This window comes from Staurois parvus, unplaced genomic scaffold (assembly GCF_062004578.1).
Source record: "Staurois parvus isolate SC_StPar_1 unplaced genomic scaffold, SC_StPar_1.0 ptg001468l, whole genome shotgun sequence".
In the NCBI taxonomy this organism is placed as follows: domain Eukaryota; kingdom Metazoa; phylum Chordata; class Amphibia; order Anura; family Ranidae; genus Staurois; species Staurois parvus.
The window spans coordinates 280,686-300,060 of record NW_028319264.1 but is presented as its reverse complement, the minus strand read 5'-3'; the positions used below and the strand labels follow the sequence as shown (position 1 = coordinate 300,060).

Genomic DNA, 19,375 nt, shown 5'->3' with positions numbered 1-19,375 from the left:
GTTTCTCATCTATCCTCCTGTGTATGTGATTAACTCTGTTCACTGAATTGTCCTGTAGATGCGGTTAGTATGTACGTCTTTTTCTAACCAACTGTATTGTATGTGCTCTTCTCTCTCTGCTGTCCTGTGAATGGGGGAGTGCAGATCCATTCTCTTCTGAAACTGGTGATGAGACCATCTCAAACCTTAATCCTTTCCTCAGTAAACCTAGTGATGGTGCCCACCTACCTGGTATAAGCACTGACACTGCCAGCTTCACAGCTAAGACTCCTAACCATGACATATTTATTGGTAAAGTACTTTTTCAGTAAAATGTACATCTACACAAATGAACTTTTAGATTGTTCCCTCATCTTCCTTATGATGCAATGTGGTGTGAACCTTAGGGGGGCATTCTGTCAAAGTGGATGTTTTACCTCTAGAAACCAATTAGATGTCTGTTTCATCCTTGAGCTGCGTTGAAGGTTTTTGAATCTGATTGGTCACCTTGGCAGCACCTGTCTTACATACAATAACTGACATCTTCTCCATAATTGTACCTCCCTCCACATTTGTCAAATTGACCTTTTTTAGTTTTGTGGAATGTGTCATCAGTCATTATGTAATGTTGGTGATGTTATATTTGTCTTAGAGCACATTTGTATATTAAAGTGCACCTGTCATGTTTGTTGCAAGCAGTATGCCACAGTGTAGGAGAGTAATAAAAAATAGGTGCAGTCATTGTTTCCCGCATCATGGACATTTTTGTTTCAGAAGAATTTTCTTAAAATAAATCTTTCCTGAGGGCATGGTTGACTTAATTCTAATAATGTTAGTTGCCTGGCTATTATTGCCAGCTTTCTGCTTCAGTGCTTCAAATTGTTCTGTCACAGTTGTAGGGGGTAAAGTGCTAATCTGGGTTAGTGACTGAAATTAAAGGAAAAAGTCAACTTTTATAACTCCCGTTGTGACAGTGAGCAGGGGATCACCTCCTCGCACTCGCGATCACAATTTTAATAAAACTCGGCCATGCGGGACTCCACCTACCCAGCTGCATCCTTCATTCACAGAGTTCTGTGACTAGGAGAACTACAAGTACCAACAGCATTTGTGGCTGTCAACTTGTAGTTCTCAATGAATTACCAGGGCGCTGATGAGCGCTTTAGGAGGTTCATTGATGCTTGATGTCCATGTGTGTAACACTGCCGGCCTGTAGGCACCTAGTAAACATAAATGCTTTATTTTTATTTCTTTTTACCTACAAAATTATTTTTCTGCTTTTATTATATTTTTTTTACGAAGGTGAATTTATCCTTTAAGATTAATCTCCGGAATGACCCAAATGTGTTACCAAACCTCTCTCCCTCCTAGATGTATGTCCCATTTCTTTCCTCTTGCTTCTTTTTTTGGCAAGGAATACTTTTTATTACTCATTGTGACATCAACAGGCTTTTGAATTTATTGTGGGAGCAGCTCCTCGGAGAAGGGATGGGCTGCTCTGGTTGAGTTCCCATTGACTTCGATACGCCCACTGAACTACATCTCCCAAAAGCCTTTTCCCTACATACAGTGTATTGGCTGGCTTTTAAGACCGCATCATTGTTTTTGTTGGGAAAGAATTTCAATGTGTTGATGTTGAAAGTGACAGAGATGTAGGGTAAGGACGGGTTAGCTGGGCACAAGACAGAGAGGTATGGAGGTTGGCGGAATTACGTAGTGCAGCAGAAGAGCACTGCCATTGCTACTTGGGATTTCAGTGCAGAAGTGGCAACATTGTCAGTCCACAAAAGGAAGTTAGTAGCTCACTGGATTTCTGGAAGGATCAGCTATTATTTTTTTCTACTTTGTGAGAAAGCAGTGAGGCATATATTGCAGCAAACTACATCATCAACCTCCCCTCCTCTCCTTCACAGCGTTTGCTTTACTGCACAGTATTAGGTGTTCTGTGAATGTCCCGTATCTGCTAACTTTTTTCACTTTCTCACCTGAATTAACAGATTCTTTCTGCGGGCCTCAAGTCTATCCTAACGCTTCCCACTTCCACTCTGAACCTTCGGTAGCTGGCCTATATGGAGGTAAGGATTTTGGGCAGGGAAGATGGGTGTTATACATGCTGGCTTTGTATTGCTGTTTTCAGTTACAGAGGATGTAGGAAGACCCTTTTAGGCTGATCTAGTGTTTGTGAGCTTGTACTGAATGCATTAAAGTGGTTCTAAAGGCCAGGAATTTGTTACCTTCATGCATTCTCTGCATTAAGGTAAATGTCCCAGTTGTTGTATGCCCCTATCACCCTATGTTCTTGCCTGAATCCTGTTTCAGTCCAGCACTGTGATAGTCTGTAGCGGTGCTGGTCTCTTTTCCTCTTTTCCTCTCTTCACAGGACACAGAGACAGCAGCGGGTGCCTGGCCGAGCTGTGTTGTCTATGGATGCACACAGCAGAGCTTGGAAGCATGCCTGCATGTGCACTCATAGCGGTGTCCTTCCCTCCCATTTCACAGCATCCCCCCCCCCCCCCCCCCAAGCCATGTCCCTTCACATTACCCTACCCTTGCAACCAGTCACCTGCAGGTTAACTTGAAAAGTTAACCCTGGCAGCTCCTGCTCCCACCCCCCATCCAGAGCGGTCCTGGGAGGAAGGACTGGATCCTAAATGACGGTCTGAATTGGAAAGTGACTCAGTCCAGATGCGGACCGTGGTCCGCGATTTAGGCAAGCTTGATGTAGCTGATCACTCTGGTGGGTGTTATTTTGGCAGGCTCTGGTGGTATCTGCTGTGCCCTACTGGTAAGGCATTAAAACTGCACAGCATTTGTTTTTTTTGTTTTTTTAAACACACTGGGGCTCCAGTGTATTTTAGTGAGAAGGTGAACTTTAACACATTCAGCTAAACAAAGTAAATATTCCCCAAAAGACTAATAATTTTTTTGTCTAACTACTTGTAGTTTTGAAATTGCCAGGCAGCCTGGCTCTCTCTTGCTCTCTCCTTCCAGTTGTGGAGCATGAACACGGTATTTCACAGGGAAGAGGCAGCAAGGGACAGTGCAGTCTCAAGCAGCCGTCCATTTTGCATTGGAGTGCCTTGATGTCCTAGGTTTGGGTGCTGTGTATTTGTATAGACAAGCAGAGTTGGGAGACACAACTCTACTCCTCGCCAGGGGCTTGCACACAAGGGTGGCCCCACAGGACCCTGAAAAAGATCGGAGCCGCCATATATCGATCTATCCATTCAGTCGTATCCGACCGTTGGCAATTGCATGCACTGTCACTCGTAAGTGACTTTTTCCATGAATTCTCTTAGCAATTATTTTACAGGGTAGGTTGCCAGGTCTTTCCCCACCCCTACTGAGCCACCATAACCCTGGAAAAATAATAATACAGTGATCAGGGCACCAGCTTAAACTGGAATTGGATTGAAAGAATCTGCATAATACATCTTTAATTAGATGTAGTTGCATGGCGCTAGGATTGCTGGGGTTGGAAACGTAGTACAGAGTCCCATAAGTAATCCATAAAAGTCACTCGTGAAATCACTGTAACATGGCTGCAGCTACACTGTAAAAACGAAAAAACAGAGTGGCGCCAACTGAGTGTGTGCGTGTATATATGTGTGTGTGCGTGTATATATGTGTGTGTGCGTGTATATATGTGTGTGTGTGTATGTGTGTGTGTGTGTGTGTATATGTGTGTGTGTGTGTATGTATATATGTGTGTGTGTGTGTGTATATATATATATATATATATATATATATTTTTTTTTATTTTTATTTTTTTTTAATTTATTATTTATATGTATGTGTGTGTGTATATGTGTGTGTGTATATATATATATATATATATATATATAATTTTTTTTTATTATATATATATATTTTTATATTATATATATATATATATATATATATATATATATATATAATTTACAGAGAGAGAGATCTAAAACAAGGAAATATTAAAAATTGCACTCACATTTATTATGTAGATAAAAGTATGTAATATTCACTGTGGGGATGTGCAGAGCTTGGCAGGGTCGCGGCTGGGTATGCAGTGGAGTGCCGAGAGTTGCTGGGAGTAGTGTGCAGAGTATGCTATAGAAGCGCTCCTGGAGGCAGTAGGCCAGTCTGTTAGGTGGCCGATATGTGTAGCGCCCTGCCAAAACCAAAGCAGAGATGCAGTGGAAGGCACAGGAGTGTGGCTACGTGTTTCGGTGCACCAGGGACTTGCCCCTTTGTCGAACCATTTCACCAAATAATACACTGGCCTTGGACGGTGCTCTACATCTCGTCCACCTCACAGACTGACCGGCCGCTTCCAGTAGCACTTCCACAGTATACTCTCCGCAATACTCCCAGCCACTCTCTGGTGCTGCTCTGCCTACCCAGCGGCAACCCTTCCAACCTCTGCAGATCCCCACAGTGAATGTTACATGTTTTTATGCACATAAAAAGGTGAGTGAAATTTTACATCTTTCCTCATTTTATCCATATATCTATACTTAGTTGGTGGCGCACCTTGTTTTTTCTTCTGCATGTGTAAGTACTTCCAGTTTCCATACTCATGTAGGCTTTTCCAGTGCAGCAAAGCAGTCAGGTGAATGATGGGGGTGTACATGACTGCTTTTTTTTTTTTTTTTTTTTTTAATTTTCCTCCAGAACTGGTGTGCTCTCCCTACAGTTGGCACAAGACTTTTCTGCTGTGTAGGGAACAGTGCTTAGCATCTGTGGGCTTTTAGACTGACAGGGCCTCTAACACTTCCAGAAGTGTGAAAGGTGTAGGCAAATAAAATCTAAGATTCCTCTAAGCAGACAATGTAAGTATTAAAATCATTGAAAAAGATATTTGGAACAAGCTGAGTTTGGTTTGATGACGCTGCGTTTGTCCAAATTGCGCTGTGACAAGCACATTACAGCCTCAACTTCTGTCTTCCAGTGCATGAGCCTGATTGGTGGCTTGAAAGTAATAGAAATAATTGGCTTGTTTTATGAGACAAACAGTAACTTGCTTCAAAAACAATCATATGTATCTCAAAACAAAAGGCATGGAAGCCTAACTGTATTTTAGAAGAGCAAAATCCCTGGTGGATTATTCAGCATACAGAACAAGACCCAAGATTTTTAGGAGAGCTATTCCCCTTTTGTCAGCATCCTCTTTTGAAGGAATAGCTCTCCTTAGCCATTGTGCCTCATTCTGTATGCCGAGTTAAGCACTGGGGATTTTTTTTTGCCTTAACTGCTATAAGCCTCACTGCCTTTTACTTTGCAGCTGTTCAGATAATTCTCCCATGAGAAGCATTTAATAAATAAGGACGATTGGCTTGGCAATACTTATGTAGCATTTCACGCTTGACATTTAAGTATGTGAAAAGTAACTTTAGCGGTTTTAAAGTTAGTATTAAATCCTCAGCATATTAACACTTTGAGCACAATAAAATAAACATTCGTACAGTGTTACTGAACACATGACCCTGCGTTCACTAGACCTGGTCTCCCAGGACCCTGCATTCACTAGACCTGGTCTCCCAGGACCCTGCATTCACTAGACCTGGTCTCCCAGGACCCTGCATTCACTAGATCTGGTCTCCCCAGACCCTGCATTCACTATATCTGGTCTCCCCGGACCCTGCATTCACTATATCTGGTCTCCCCGAACCCTGCATTCACTAGACCTGGTCTCCCCAGACCCTGCATTCACTAGACCTGGTCTCCCCAGACCCTGCATTCACTAGACCTGGTCTCCCCAGACCCTGCATTCACTAGACCTGGTCTCCCCAGCCCCTGCATTCACTAGACCTGGTCTCCCCCGGACCCCGCATTCACTAGACCTGGTCTCCCCCGGACCCCGCATTCACTAGACCTGGTCTCCCCCGGACCCCGCATTCACTAGACCTGGTCTCCCCCGGACCCCGCATTCACTAGACCTGGTCTCCCCCGGACCCCGCATTCACTAGACCTGGTCTCCCCCGGACCCCGCATTCACTAGACCTGGTCTCCCCCGGACCCCGCATTCACTAGACCTGGTCTTTCCTATGAGGCTGCATAACCCTTGATCCTCTGTTTAGGGCCTATTGGCCCTGTGCTGATCACATGCACTCCCAAAGAGAAAAAAAAAACACTCTAGCAATACACACAAAACTGAGCATATGTAGAGTGCCTCCTAGGGCTCTGTGCTATCAGCAGATAGATTAGGGACGGTAGAAGAAGGGGAGGATCAGAGAAGACAGGATCAAATATGCTTTTTGCACAATGTGGAGGATTAACCCCTTAGGTTCCACAGTGCGTATGACCAGCCTGCTTTACTGCATATACAGACTGATTTTATTGTGGTTTTAGTAACATTTAGTAAAAATGGGGTTGGGAGTAGATTTAAGCTTAGATATGTTTAGACTGGACTTCCACTTTAAGTAAACTATTTTTTTACAATTCGTACCCCATCAGTTGCAGTTTACACGTTCCAATGCTGCTGGCTTCTGCTGTCTTAGCATTGTCTCCCCTTTACAGGAATGAGTTACAATGGATGGTGCAGTCCCCAGTCAGTCTGGTAGCTTGGAAAATGGGGTGGGTAGGAGAAGGGAGTAGCAGGGGGAGTGTTTTGCCCTCCTAGGCTATATGGGGCTGTGTTTTTATTGATGCACACAGTGTACGGAGACACAACTCTAGTCCCTGCATGCATGGGTGGCTGCATAGGATGCTGCAAGAAAAAGGAACTGCCTTGATCACATGCACTCCCAAAGAGAAAAAAAAAACACTCTAGCAATACACACAAAACTGAGCATATGTAGAGTGCCTCCTGGGGCTGTGGTCATGGCACCATTTTAAAATCGAAAAACATAATTCGGTAATAAATTATTCAGTTAATGCTTAAGGGCCAGTTCACACTGCCCATACATTAAACTGCAGCAATTTAGTGTGTGGGTAGCGCTCCCTTCTGGCTGCAGTGATCCAGGGGTAGGGGGACAGTGTGATGGAGTTTTACCGCATAACACAGCTCCCTTTTTCTTTTTTTTTTTTATTTTTAAAACCACCTCCAGTCCGGCCATTGTATATAAACGGCCGGATGGTGGCACTGCAGGGTCGGGTGGTCGTTTATTAACGTCCTCCCCGCACCCTGCTTGTGCGCGCTCCCTGGGAGTGCCCTGCACCACGATCCGGTGCCCGCTGTGTCCTCCGGACCCAGTAGAGCACCGATCATCAGATGGGACCTCTGTGCGAGGTCTTGATCATGTGATCACTGATTGGCTAATCAGTGATCACATGCAAAGTAGTAAGCAAGATGTCACTTCTGACATTGCTTACTACGTGTGAAATCTGTGAATGATCACAGAGGTCACATGGTACAGGGCTATTCACAACAGTCTTGTACCATGTGACAAGCTGTGACCAATCACAGCTCACACAGTAGTTCTCAATGGCTGCAAGAATGCAGCCAGAGAGAAGGAGAAATGATTGCTTTTACAGCCTTCGAGTGTAAAAGCAATCAGTGTAAAAAAAAAAACTCTTAATCACCCCCCACAAGTACACAAGTAGTACACTGTACTGCTAGGGTGACAGTATGTAAAAAAAAAAAAAACATAAATAATATAAAAAAAAAAAAACTGTAAAAAAAAAGTTTCAAAATTTATAATTTTTGGTTATAAACTCATTTGGGTTTTTTTTTTACTAAAAAGATAACGGAATACATTTTGGCCAAGATTTATGATGATATAATATTTATTTGCAAAATTTTATAAGAAAACCACTTTTCAAAATTTTTTGATCATTTTCATTTATATAGCAAAAAACAATAAAAATTACCACCAAAATAAAGCTTTATCTGTCTCAAAAAATGCTAAAAAATTAATGTGTGCAGTGTTGCATGACCGCACAATTGTCATTCAAAGTGTGACAGCGCTGAAAGCTGAAAATTGGCCTGGACAGGAAGGGGGTGAAAGTGTCCGGACTGGAAGTGGTTAAACGAACTTTTGAGTGCACGAAAGTAACACTTCATGTCACTGTACAGCAGCACGCTGTGTTGCGATGCCGTATGACGACATGTGCCTTCCTGTGCGCTGTGATAAAATGCAACATGTCTGCATTTTCCTACAGTTTCTAGCTGCTTTGCAGTGCGGACAGGTTACATATAAAACAATTGTTTTCATTGTGTCCTGGTGGTGGCTGGCATTCTTCCAATGTGTAAAGTCACTGGTCGCCGTAGTATATGTGAATAGGCACTTAGCTGCTCAAAGTGCTTAAAAATGATGATTAAAAACTCCCTGTCACCAAGCTGTCAATTTTAAAGCAGAACTAAAGTATTTTTTTTTTTTCTAAAACTAGTGCATGCATGCATTCCTGCAAATCTGTGCTACTGTGTTACATTTGCTTTATTCATATGTAATGTTCTCTATATGCCATATTACAGAGTGTATTCCATTACCTCTCTTCGGCATTCGTAGAAGGGGGTGCTGCCGCCCCCAAAAAAAGTGATGTAATCAGTACCTCACAAAGTTTTGTAGGAATAGTTCTATGCCAGTAGCTGGACATGAAATATTCCCACCCAAATACTTCCTCTCTTGCTGTTTTATCAGTCCCTTGTTGTTTTTTTTTTTTTTTTTTTTTTTTTTTAATTAAAATGCAGTTGCTCTCAAATGAGAAGGCAAAACACATGTCAGAACTTTGAAGACTTGTTCTGTGCATTGATACCTTCTGCCCCGTATCTAGATTGTAAGCTCCCAGGATCAGGGCCCTCCTATCCCTCTTGTATTGAACTGTATTGTTGCTGTATTGTCTCCCGTTATATTGTAAATCGCTGAGCAAACTGTTGGAGCGATATAAATCCTGTATAATAATGATAATCTAAAAGTAGGGGAGATATGGACAGCCTATGACCACTGCGCTGTGCAGCCAGCAGAGATGAAGCCAAGAGGTCATACAGAATCCCAGGTCCTGCTGTGATACCCACATAGCAACCTACTAAGAGAGCCAAAAGAAACGCAGGTTTGCAAGGTTGCACAATTTCTGACTTGCAATCACTGCATGCTCGCATTAAAAATATAAACTTTAGAAATGCTTTAAATACATTTTCATTAGTAGGCACCATCTTTATCGATTTAGAAAATATATGCTAAGCATAGAGTTCAGCCTTGTCTGGCTACGGTGTACAGCGTGTTGCGAAATAATTTGTTTTAAATTTTTATTTATTTTGAAGCTTCATTTTTTTCATAATTTTGTATTTGTCTCTTTGCACACTAGATTAGTTAAAGTGAAATATGACATTGGCTTCAATTTGGAAATGGGTTACTTCCCCGCTTTGTTGTTAATGAAATGTGTCCACTGGCACATTGATCATTTCGGAGGAAAGGATTATGTGATTGTGCAAGTCGGCTCAGGGACAAAATGTGGTTGGTATGGTCAGGATTTGGCATACACCACACAGTTATCTTCCTGCCTTGTGTCAACAGTTTAAACTGGTGGTATAAAAATGAAATTATATCCACTAACCACCTCTGTTCAGTGTTCGACTTTCACTTAAAGAGACTGCAGCAACCCAATACCTGAATACACAATATCAAGAAGATCTACTAAAAAAGCTGCGTTGTCACCCTAAAAATATGTACCTGTATCAAAATCAATTTAAACATGCACAAATCAGATCAAACGCATGTGCAAATAAAATTCATTCTAAATATGTTCATAAGTCGAATGAACGTGCAATGAAATTTATATAGGATGTAACATATAAATAAAGTGAATCGTGCAAAATAAATGTGTGTGTGTGTGTATGTATGTATATATATATATATATACACACACATACACACACACATAATCCTCATAAATCCTCAATCCTCATAAATTACTCCAGTGCAAGAACTCGTATTTAATAAATTCAATTAATAATAAATATTTATGAAATTTTTGTTTTTGATACGAGTTTTTGCACTGATGTAGTAATTTGAGTTTTGTATTTGTGTGTTTGAGTTTTTCACATGATTAATTTTATATTTATGTTAGTTGTTTTAAAGACATAAAAGAAAATATCCAATTTAAGGGGAGGGTGAGGAGGGGCATGAAGAGTAGGTTGAAGGTCTGCTTTAATACACCTTTACAAAAGACAAGAGGTTGTGTAATTATTATTATTGTTATACAGGATTTATATCGCGCCAATAGTTTGCTCAGTGCTGTACATTATAATGGGAGACAGTACACGAGCAAGGGCGGACTGACCATTTGGAAACTTGGGCACCGCCCGAGGGCCCGCGGTCAGTAGGGTGCCCCATGAGATGCCCCAAGTACCTTTTTCATAGGCTTTTTTGAGTTTGGGCAAGGACACGGGCTCCATGATCCCCTATTGCCCGGGGGCCCCATGAGTTGTCAGTCTGCCCCTGTACACAAGACAGCACAGTAACAATACAATACACGAGGGGTTTGAGGGCCCTGCTCCTTAGAGCTTACAATCTAGGATGGAGGGGAGAGTGGTACAGGAGAAAATAGCTGTGTGGGATGGAGTGGTAGGAAGAGTGGAGGAGATCGGCAATTAGCTGAGGGCGGGGTAGGCTTCTCTGAAGAGGTAGGTTTTCAGGGTGAGCCTAAAGGTGAGGAGGGTAGGTGACAGTCTGATGGATTGGGGTAGTGAGTTCCAGAGGATGGGGGAAGCCCTGGAGACGGGCATGGGAGGAGGAGACCAAGGAACTAGAGAGTAGGAGGTCTTGTGAGGAGCGGAGAGTGCGTTTAGGGTGGTATTTGGATATTAGGTCGGTGATGTAGTTTGGGGCAGCGTTATGAACAGCTTTGTACGTCAGTGTTAGCAATTTGAATTGCGTTGGACAATCGGAAGCCAGTGGAGGGGGGTGGCGGATACGGGGCGGTTGGTAAGGTGGATGAGTCTGGCTGCAGAATTCAGGATAGACTGAAGAGGGGATAGCCTGTGGTCAGGTAGGTCGGTGAGGAGGGAGTTACAGTAGTCAAGTCGTGATATATTAAAGGGAGTGAATGAGTTGCTTAGTGTAATTTTCACTCTTTTTACCATATTCTAGATTGATGGATCTTTGCAGCCACGGCTTTGTACCTTTTTTTTTTTTTTTTTTTTTTTTTTTGAATGTTCTGATTTTTGTTTATTTGTAAAGCTCATTAAAAATGCGCAGTTAACAAATGATGTTGTAGAATAATTGCGAATCGCAGTTTATCAATCAGGGCAGTGTGTTTTTTGCCATTAGTTTGTTCTCTTGTTAGTATGATTGATGGAGTTGTGTGACTGAGCCTGGCTGTTCCTTGCAGAGCTCTGTATGGGGGAATCTGCTATCACACACTTGTTTAATGTTCACTTCTTGGCAGCACTTCCCGTCCACCTGATGTGTGAAAAGGAAAATCTCTGTGTAAAGGAGATTTGGCAGAGACTCGATCCAACTGTTACTGGGATGAATCCGACTTTATCTCTGTGGTTCTAAAAGTCATGCTTTGTAGAATATTTATGAAGGTTTGCATGTAATGCGGCTTTGTAGTTTTATTGCTAAGCTGTACTGTATGAATAAAGTGCTCCTCCTGCCCGTTAAGTATGTAGCAGAGAAGGTTTTGATCTTACCAGTTTATCAAAGTCCATGCTTTATTTTCCCAATGCAGCTTGGCGAATGAAAGCTGACCCCCCACACTCAGATGTGTTGAGCCCAGGGCTTTGCCTTTTTTAATTCCTTGGCTGGCCAGAGATATTAGAGGATATTCAGTTATGCAAACAGGATCTGGCCTCCCTTCAGGCACTCAGTTGGCTGTGTAGGGTAAAGCAACAGGTTTGCTTAAAGAGGATCTGTATTGTGGAAGCTGTGGCCAAAAAAATCAAAGCAGAAGGCAAATAATTAGTCAACAGTGTTGCTTATTGGCGTCTTGCTGCACTTCATCTTTTCCCCATTGTCTTGCTCCACATTTTGTTGTAGGTAAGGCTTTGCAACCTCATGTCAGATCTGCCGCCCTGATGACTGGTGGGGTAATACAGTATATATTTTATATTGCCAAAAGTATTGGGACACTTGCCTTTCCATGAACTTTAATGGCATCCCAGTCTTAGTCCGTAGGGTTCAGTATTGAGTTGGCCCCACCCTTTGCAGCCTTAACAGCTTCAACTCTTCTGGGAAGGCCGTCCACAAGGTTTAGGAGGGTGTCTATGGCAGTGTTTGACCATTCTTCCAGAAGCACATTTGTGAGGTCATGCATTTATATTGGACGAGAAGGCCTGGCTCAGTCTCCACTCTAATTCATCCCAAAGGTGTTCTATCAGGTTGAGGTCAGGACTCTGTGCAGGTCAGTCAAGTTCCTCCACCCCAAACTCACTCATCCATGTCTTTATGGACCTTGCTTTGTACACTGGTGTGCAGTCACCAGTTGGAACAGGAAGGGGCCATCCCCAAACTCTTCCCACAAAGTTGGGAGCATGAAATTGTCCAAAATGTCTTGGTATGCTGACACCTTAAATGTTCCCTTCACTGGAACTAAGGGGCCAAGCTCAACCCCTGAAAAACAACCCCACACCATAATCCCCCCTCCACCAAACTTTACACTTGGCACAATGCATTGAGGTACTGTTCTCTTGGCAACCACCAAACCCAAACACGTCCATCGGATTGCCAGACAAAGAAGCGTGATTGGTCACTCCAGAGAAAATATCTCCACCGCTGTAGAGTCCAGTGGCGGCATGCTTTACACGACGGCATCCGACGCTTTGCATTGCACTTGGTGATGTAAGGCTTGGATGCAGCTGCACGGCCATGGAAACCCATTCCATGAAGCTCTCTACACTCTACTGTTGTGCTGTTCTGAAGGTCACAGGAAGTTTGGAGGTCTTTAGCTATTTACTCTGTAGACAGCGACGCATGCGCTGACCACCTGCCCCTCTGTCATTTTACTTGGCCTACCACTTCGTGACTGAGTTGCTGTTGTTTCCAGTTGCTTCCACTTTGTTCTAATACCACTAACAGTTGACCGTGGAATATTTGGTAACAAGGAAATGTCACGGATGGATTTATTGCACAGGTGGTAACCTATCACAGTACCACGCTTGAATTCACTGAGCTCCTGAGAGCGACCCATTCTTTCACAAATGTTTGTAGAAGCAATCTGCATGCCTGGGGGCTTGATTTTATACACCTGTTGCCATGGAGGTGATTGAAACACCTAAATCTAATGATTTGGAGGGCGGGCCCAATACTTTTGGCAATATAGTGTAGTGCAGATGGAGAGGTAGGGGAACCACACAAAACTCCTTTTTAAAATGTAAAAAACAAAAAACAAAAACCACTTGTGTTCATATTATCCAGGTATGACGTAGTTTTCCTTCTTTTCAGGGTTCACCCCATCACTAGCTGTTCAACCACAGACCTCTGGTGGCCTTAATGTTGACTTTGATTCTGTTTTTGGCAACAAGTCTCCCTCTAACATCAGTGTAGACTCCACGGGTAAGGAAAAAAATTATCTTTTCTGTTCTGCATAATATTAGTAACAGTTGTAATGTTTTGCCATGGGATGATTTTAACATTTAATTTTTTTAAGTGGTGTTAAACCCAAAAGCAAACCTTTATTATAATGCAGCTTACCAATTTTTATTATTATTATTACAGGTACATATATAGCGCCGTCAATTATCGCAGCGCTTTACATATATATTGTACGTTCACATCAGTCCCTGACCCTCAAGGGGCGTACAATCTAAGGTTTTTATATGTGGTGACTGCATTTGTTTTCTTTTTAGATCTTCTTTACTTTATTTTCATTGGGTGATCTGGCCAGTAAATCTGGTATTTTTCAACAAAAAGGAACAAGCTCTCCTGCAGATGTAGTAGTTGGAGGGTTGAGAAAACCATTTACCACTGACAGGGGTGCTTAGAATGGTCCGCTTTTATTTATGTAAAACCTTTATCCCATAAGGAGAAAAAAAAAATGTTGCTTAAAAGGTGTGAGCTGGAGTTTGGCTGTAATTTGTTAGCGTATCTAAATCTGCTAGTATGTCTACCACTCCCCTTCCCCCAGATTAACAATGCTGCTGTACAATGGTGTCTTTGTTGGCCCTCCATCTAGATTGCGTGCACTCTAGGACCGGATGTATGCTACTGGCCAGCTCACCAGTTACAGAGGGGGCCACTTTAGGTTTAAAGGGTATGTCCAGCCAAAACTGTTTTCTTAGTTTTAGATAAGGTGAGCAAGGATCATATACCCAGTCAGGTTTTTCCTGCTATCTCGGACACCCTTAGAGAAATTTATCTTTGCTTCCTGTCCTGCTGATCATTTTACCAGACAGGAAGTGAGCGGAATTCTCTTCAGCAACACAGATAGAAATGACCACCTGCCAACCGTCTAAGTGGGAACATACGTCATGTTTTGATGTTTAATACTGGGGTTATGGCTGCAGCTAGATGCCATAACCCCAGTATTCATTTTTCCCTCAGGAACCAGTCTTTCTGCTAAAAGTGATCCCGAGTGGTGGATTTGATGCTGGATCACTTTTAGAAGCAGCGAAGGGGTTGGCCCCGACGTTTCCCCCGACGTTTCCCAGTCTTACCTGGCTGATCGGAAGCTCTGGGAACCGATCCGGCGCTGGCAGCAGTTGGTGACAGAGATAAGCGAAGGAAAGATGGCTTTCACTTGTGGCGGAACCGTTCCGCCTGGGCTTCATCGTGCGGAGCAGTGTGTCTCAGCCAATGGGCCCCTTTTCCAGCAAGACTTCCAGTGCTCTGCCAAGGCAAGTGATATAGCTCAAAACACTCCTTTCCCTGCTCTCCCAAACCACGAGTCGGAACTTCGTGTAGGGTGAAAATGAGCGACTCTTTATTAAACACAGCTCAGTATATACAGCACATCCTGGCAGTAATCCCTGCCACCTTCAGTCCCACCAGACAGCCTGGCACCGGGTTTTCCCCACCCACAACAAAACCCTACAACCAACAATACAGTATGAACTCTATTAGACTACAAGGTCACATTTCCCTAAACAGTGTAGATTGTCTGTGAAACATATACAGCTTTACAAAGGGGAGAAAGCTGGAACAGAAAGGGCAAAATGTTATCACACAGGGACAGTTCCTCACACCACTCATCTCTATGGCCTAGGAGGACCGGAGTGACGTCATGACGTCACTTCCGGTTCTGGCCACATGTAAACAAGGCCAATGGCTCCCACTGCTGTCTCAACCAATGAGAAGCGAGAGTCCGAGGAGAGTTGTTGCTCTCATGCACATCACTGGATTGAGTGAGAGGGAGCTCAGGTAAGTATGGGGGGGGGGGGTGCTGCACACACACAAGGATTTTTACCTTAGAATGCATGAAGGTAAAAAAACCTTATGCCTTTACAACCGCTTTAAACTCTGCGTGACTAAAATCTTGATATGCCGCAATATATAGAAACCATATCTTTTTTCAGAAAAGCGTCTTTGATGTAGAGGAGCCAACATTGAGCTCTAGTACGTGACTTTTTTCCGAGACTGAGATTTCATCATTCTGCTGCATGCAGGAGGAAGCATTTCCTCAGTCTTTTCTCTCCCCGCCGGGTTAAGACATTGTAACAAGGCAAAAGGCAAGACGCTGCGGCAGAGGCTGTTTGTAGCAGACATTTGGGAACATTACCTAGAACCGCACAGGCACCAGGATTTGCATGACTTTGTCATCACTGAGCAGGCATATCTGTCCAGGAGGCAGGAGCTGACCTCGGATGATGCCTGAAGATGGCTCCATCCTTCTGGGGCACAAAGCTGATGAGGGCATTTTCAGGGGAATACGTTCAGTGTTACCCTTAAACATTACTTATTATAATGCACTTTCTATAATAGAGAGGCTTTTCTGGCTAGTAGAGGTAATAGCCGGCATCTTGTAGTGTAAGCTCTCACTCTGGATCACTCTTTTAAATGTCTAGAAGTTCACTTATATTGGGTTGTGATTTAAAGTATTATTTATTTTAGGTACTTATATAGTGCTGTCAATTTACTCAGCGCTTTACATATATATTGTACATTCACATCAGTCCCTAACCCTCAAGGGGTGTACAATCTAAGGTCCCTAACTTACATTCATACATACACATACTAGGGACAATTTATACAGGAGCCAGTTAACCTACCAGCATGTCTTTGGAGTACCCGGAGGAAACCCACGCAGGCACAGGGAGAACATGCAAACTCCAGGCAGGTATTGCCGTGGTTGGGATTTGAACCAGTACTGCCAGGCTGAAGTGCTAACCATTAAGCCACTGTGCTGCCCGTAGATTTTTCTTTTCAGACACTGCGACTAATGAAACCAGTAATGTGCATCTCTTTGTTGAATGGGGTTCTGTATCATTATTCAATCCAGGTTCTTCCATTTTGTTTCAAGGTTTCGACGACTTGGGTGGACTTCTCAAGCCAACAGTAGCTTCACAAAACACAAATGCTCCCTGCTCCAGAAACCCTCCATCCAAGCTGGTGTCTGATGACTTGGACTCCTCTCTGGCTAACTTAGTGGGCAGTAAGTTTGGGCCTTACTCTTATATTCTGCTGTAGAGTCACAGCATTGAAGACTCTGCTCATTCACTTGTTTTTATTTTTCTTCCCAAGATCTGGGCATCGGGAACGGAACAGCAAAGAAGTAAGTGTGAAAACTGACTGTCAATGCCATTCAGATACATTAAGGGATATGTCCGTTCAAGCAAATGAATATTTGACATGGTTGCATTGTAGAGTATTATTAGCTATGTGCATGGGTCTGTTTTCAGTGGTTTGACAAAGATTAAATCGGTAATAAATGCTCTAGTTTTTTTAACCACTTCCAGTCCGGACACTTTCACCCCCTTCCTGTCCAGGCCAATTTTCAGCTTTCAGCGCTATCACACTAAGAATGACAATTGCGCGGTCATGCAACACTGTACCCCTATGAATTTTTTTGCATTTTTTTTTAGACAGATAAAGCTTTATTTTGGTGGTATTTATTCCCCACTGGGATTTTTTTCTTTTTTTTGCTATATAAATGAAAAAGTCCACAAATTTTGAAAATAGTGTTTGTCTTATAAAATTTTGCAAATAATATTTCATCATAAATCTTGGCCAAAATGTATTCAGTTATCTTTGTAGTAAAAAACAAAATAACCCAAATTAGATTATAACCAAAAATTATTTTTTAAAAACATTTTTCTATTTTTTATATATATATTTTTTTAACATACTGTCACCCTAGCAGTACAGTGTCACCATGGCGACACTGTACTACTTGTGGGGGTGAGGAAGATTTTTTTTATTTATTTTTTTTTCACCGATAAAGGCTATAAAAGCAATCATTTCTCCTTCTCTCTGGCTGCATACTTGCAGCCATTTATAAATGTGTGAGCTGTGATTGGTCACAGCATGTCACATGGTACAAGGCTGTTGTGAATAGCCTTGTATCATGTGATCTCTGTGATCGTTCAGAGATTTCACTCGTAATAAGCAATGATTGGCCAATCAGTGATCACATGATCAGGACCTCACACAGAGTGTCCCGTATGATGATCGGTGTTCCACTGTGTCCAGAGGACACAGCTTGCACCGGATCGCGGTCGCGCAGAGTCCGAAATGGCGGGCGCCGTTTATGAACGGCAACCTGTCCCTGCACTGCCACCATCTGGCCGTTTATATACAGCGGCCAGATGGCAAGTGGTTAAATGAATGCATGTTTAGCAACCCGGTAAAATAATTATAGTCCATAATTTTCTTGATAAGTGGCCATAAAATACAGTAGTTACAGGTCGTACGGTGCCGCTTCCACAGACTTGCAATGTAGTAAATGCAATAACAAGCACCTGCTCACAGTCTACTATTGAATGCACACTGTGGAGGAGTGCTTGTTCTGCTTACATCACATGCTTAGTGTATTTGAAAGCAGCTGGAAATTTTCTGTTCCTATCACTTTCTGAGGGAGAAGGAATGGCTTGCTTACGGCTGGGGCCATGTGTTTTTGTGGACATGAGAGGATTCACCTATAGTGCCAGCCGGGAAAATATGCGCATTGGTGGTTCCATGGTACCCCGTAAAAGGGATGTGAAAACCGTAACCAGGGAAGGGAGGTTTTTGAAAGATCTAATGCAAAGTAACCGCGGGTTTTAAAAGCAAACTGGAAACGCTATATAAATTTCACAGCTACTAAAATAGCACAGTCACCTTGCGGAGGAAAGTTTGTGGACTGGCAAGACCCCTACTTGTTTAACCACCTCTTGTCCGGCCGTTGTATATGAACGGCCGGACGGTGGCAGGGTTGGGTCGCTCCCTGGGAGCGCGCAGCACCGTGATCCGGTGCCCGCTGTGTCCCCCGGACACAGTGGAACACCGATCGTCGGACGGGACCTCTCTGCGAGAGTCCAATCAGTGATCACATGCAAAGTAGTAAGAATTTTGACATCATTGCTTACTACATGTGAAATCTGTGAATGATCAGAGGTCACATGGTACAAGGCTATTCACAACAGCCTTCTACCATGTGATAAGCTGTGACCAATCACAGCTCACACAGTAGTTTTCAATGGCTGCAAGAAGGAGAAATTATTGCTTTTACAGCCTTTATGGCTGTAAAAGCAGTCAATGTAAAAAACAACAATAAAATCTTCATCACCCCCCACAAGTAGTACAGTGTCACCATGGTACAGTGACACTGTACTGCTAGGGTGACAAGTATGTAAAAAAAAAAAAACCATAAATATAAAAAAATGTTTAAAAATTATAATATTTTGTTAAACTAATTTGGTTTTTTTTTTACTAAAAAGATAACGGAATACATTTTGGCCAAGATTTATGATGACATACTATTTATTTGCAAAATTTTATAAGAAAAAATACTTTTCATAATTTTTGGACTTTTTCATTTACATAGCAAAAAAAAAAATCCAAGTAGTGAATAAATACCACCAAAATAAAGCTTTATCTGTCTCAAACAAATGCTAAAAAATTCATATGGGTACAGTGTTGCATGACCGCGCAATTGTCATTCAAAGTGTGATAGCACTGAAAGCTGAAAATTGGCCTGGACAGGAAGGGGGTGAAAGTGTCCGGACTGGAAGTGGTTAAATTTCACTTTTCTTTTCCCATAAAATTGCCCATGCAGCAGTAGGTTAACATCCAGTGGCTGAGCTCAGAGTTTGTGGAATGGGGGGGGGGGGGGAAGAAAGAGCACACTGTGTGTTACTTTCAGTAAAGAAACATGCTGGCAAGGACTTGTGATGTAAAAAGAATAGGAGGATTTCGGTTGGGCTTCGTGATTGGCTAGAGCATGCCTACAGGCGTGGCTCTTACACTAAACAATAGTTTCAAAAACGGCATAAGGCCTTTTCACCTCCTGGAGCCTCTTGTCTGCATTGGCCAATTTTGTAAATGGCAATCTTGACATCTAATATAAGAGTGAACTGAGAAAATTATAGCTGGATATTGTACTAATAATTAATATTATTATACAG

At 42.6% G+C, this 19,375-nt stretch overlaps 1 protein-coding gene across 12 annotated transcripts in view; it reads left to right on the top strand.

The window, feature by feature from the left end:
• PICALM (phosphatidylinositol binding clathrin assembly protein) overlaps positions 1 to 19,375 on the top strand; it is a 198,037-nt gene that overhangs the window by 134,954 nt on the left and 43,708 nt on the right. For 6 of the 12 annotated variants that reach the window (XM_089662407.1, XM_089662415.1, XM_089662405.1 and 3 more), the window contains exons 13-17: positions 145 to 291; positions 1,977 to 2,054; positions 13,281 to 13,391; positions 16,294 to 16,425; positions 16,515 to 16,545. In XM_089662407.1, coding sequence (XP_089518533.1) covers positions 145 to 291; positions 1,977 to 2,054; positions 13,281 to 13,391; positions 16,294 to 16,425; positions 16,515 to 16,545 — 499 coding nt within the window. The remainder of the gene's footprint in view (positions 1 to 144; positions 292 to 1,976; positions 2,055 to 13,280; positions 13,392 to 16,293; positions 16,426 to 16,514; positions 16,546 to 19,375) is intronic. The other 6 variants (XM_089662414.1, XM_089662412.1, XM_089662411.1 and 3 more) reach the window with 4 other exon arrangements.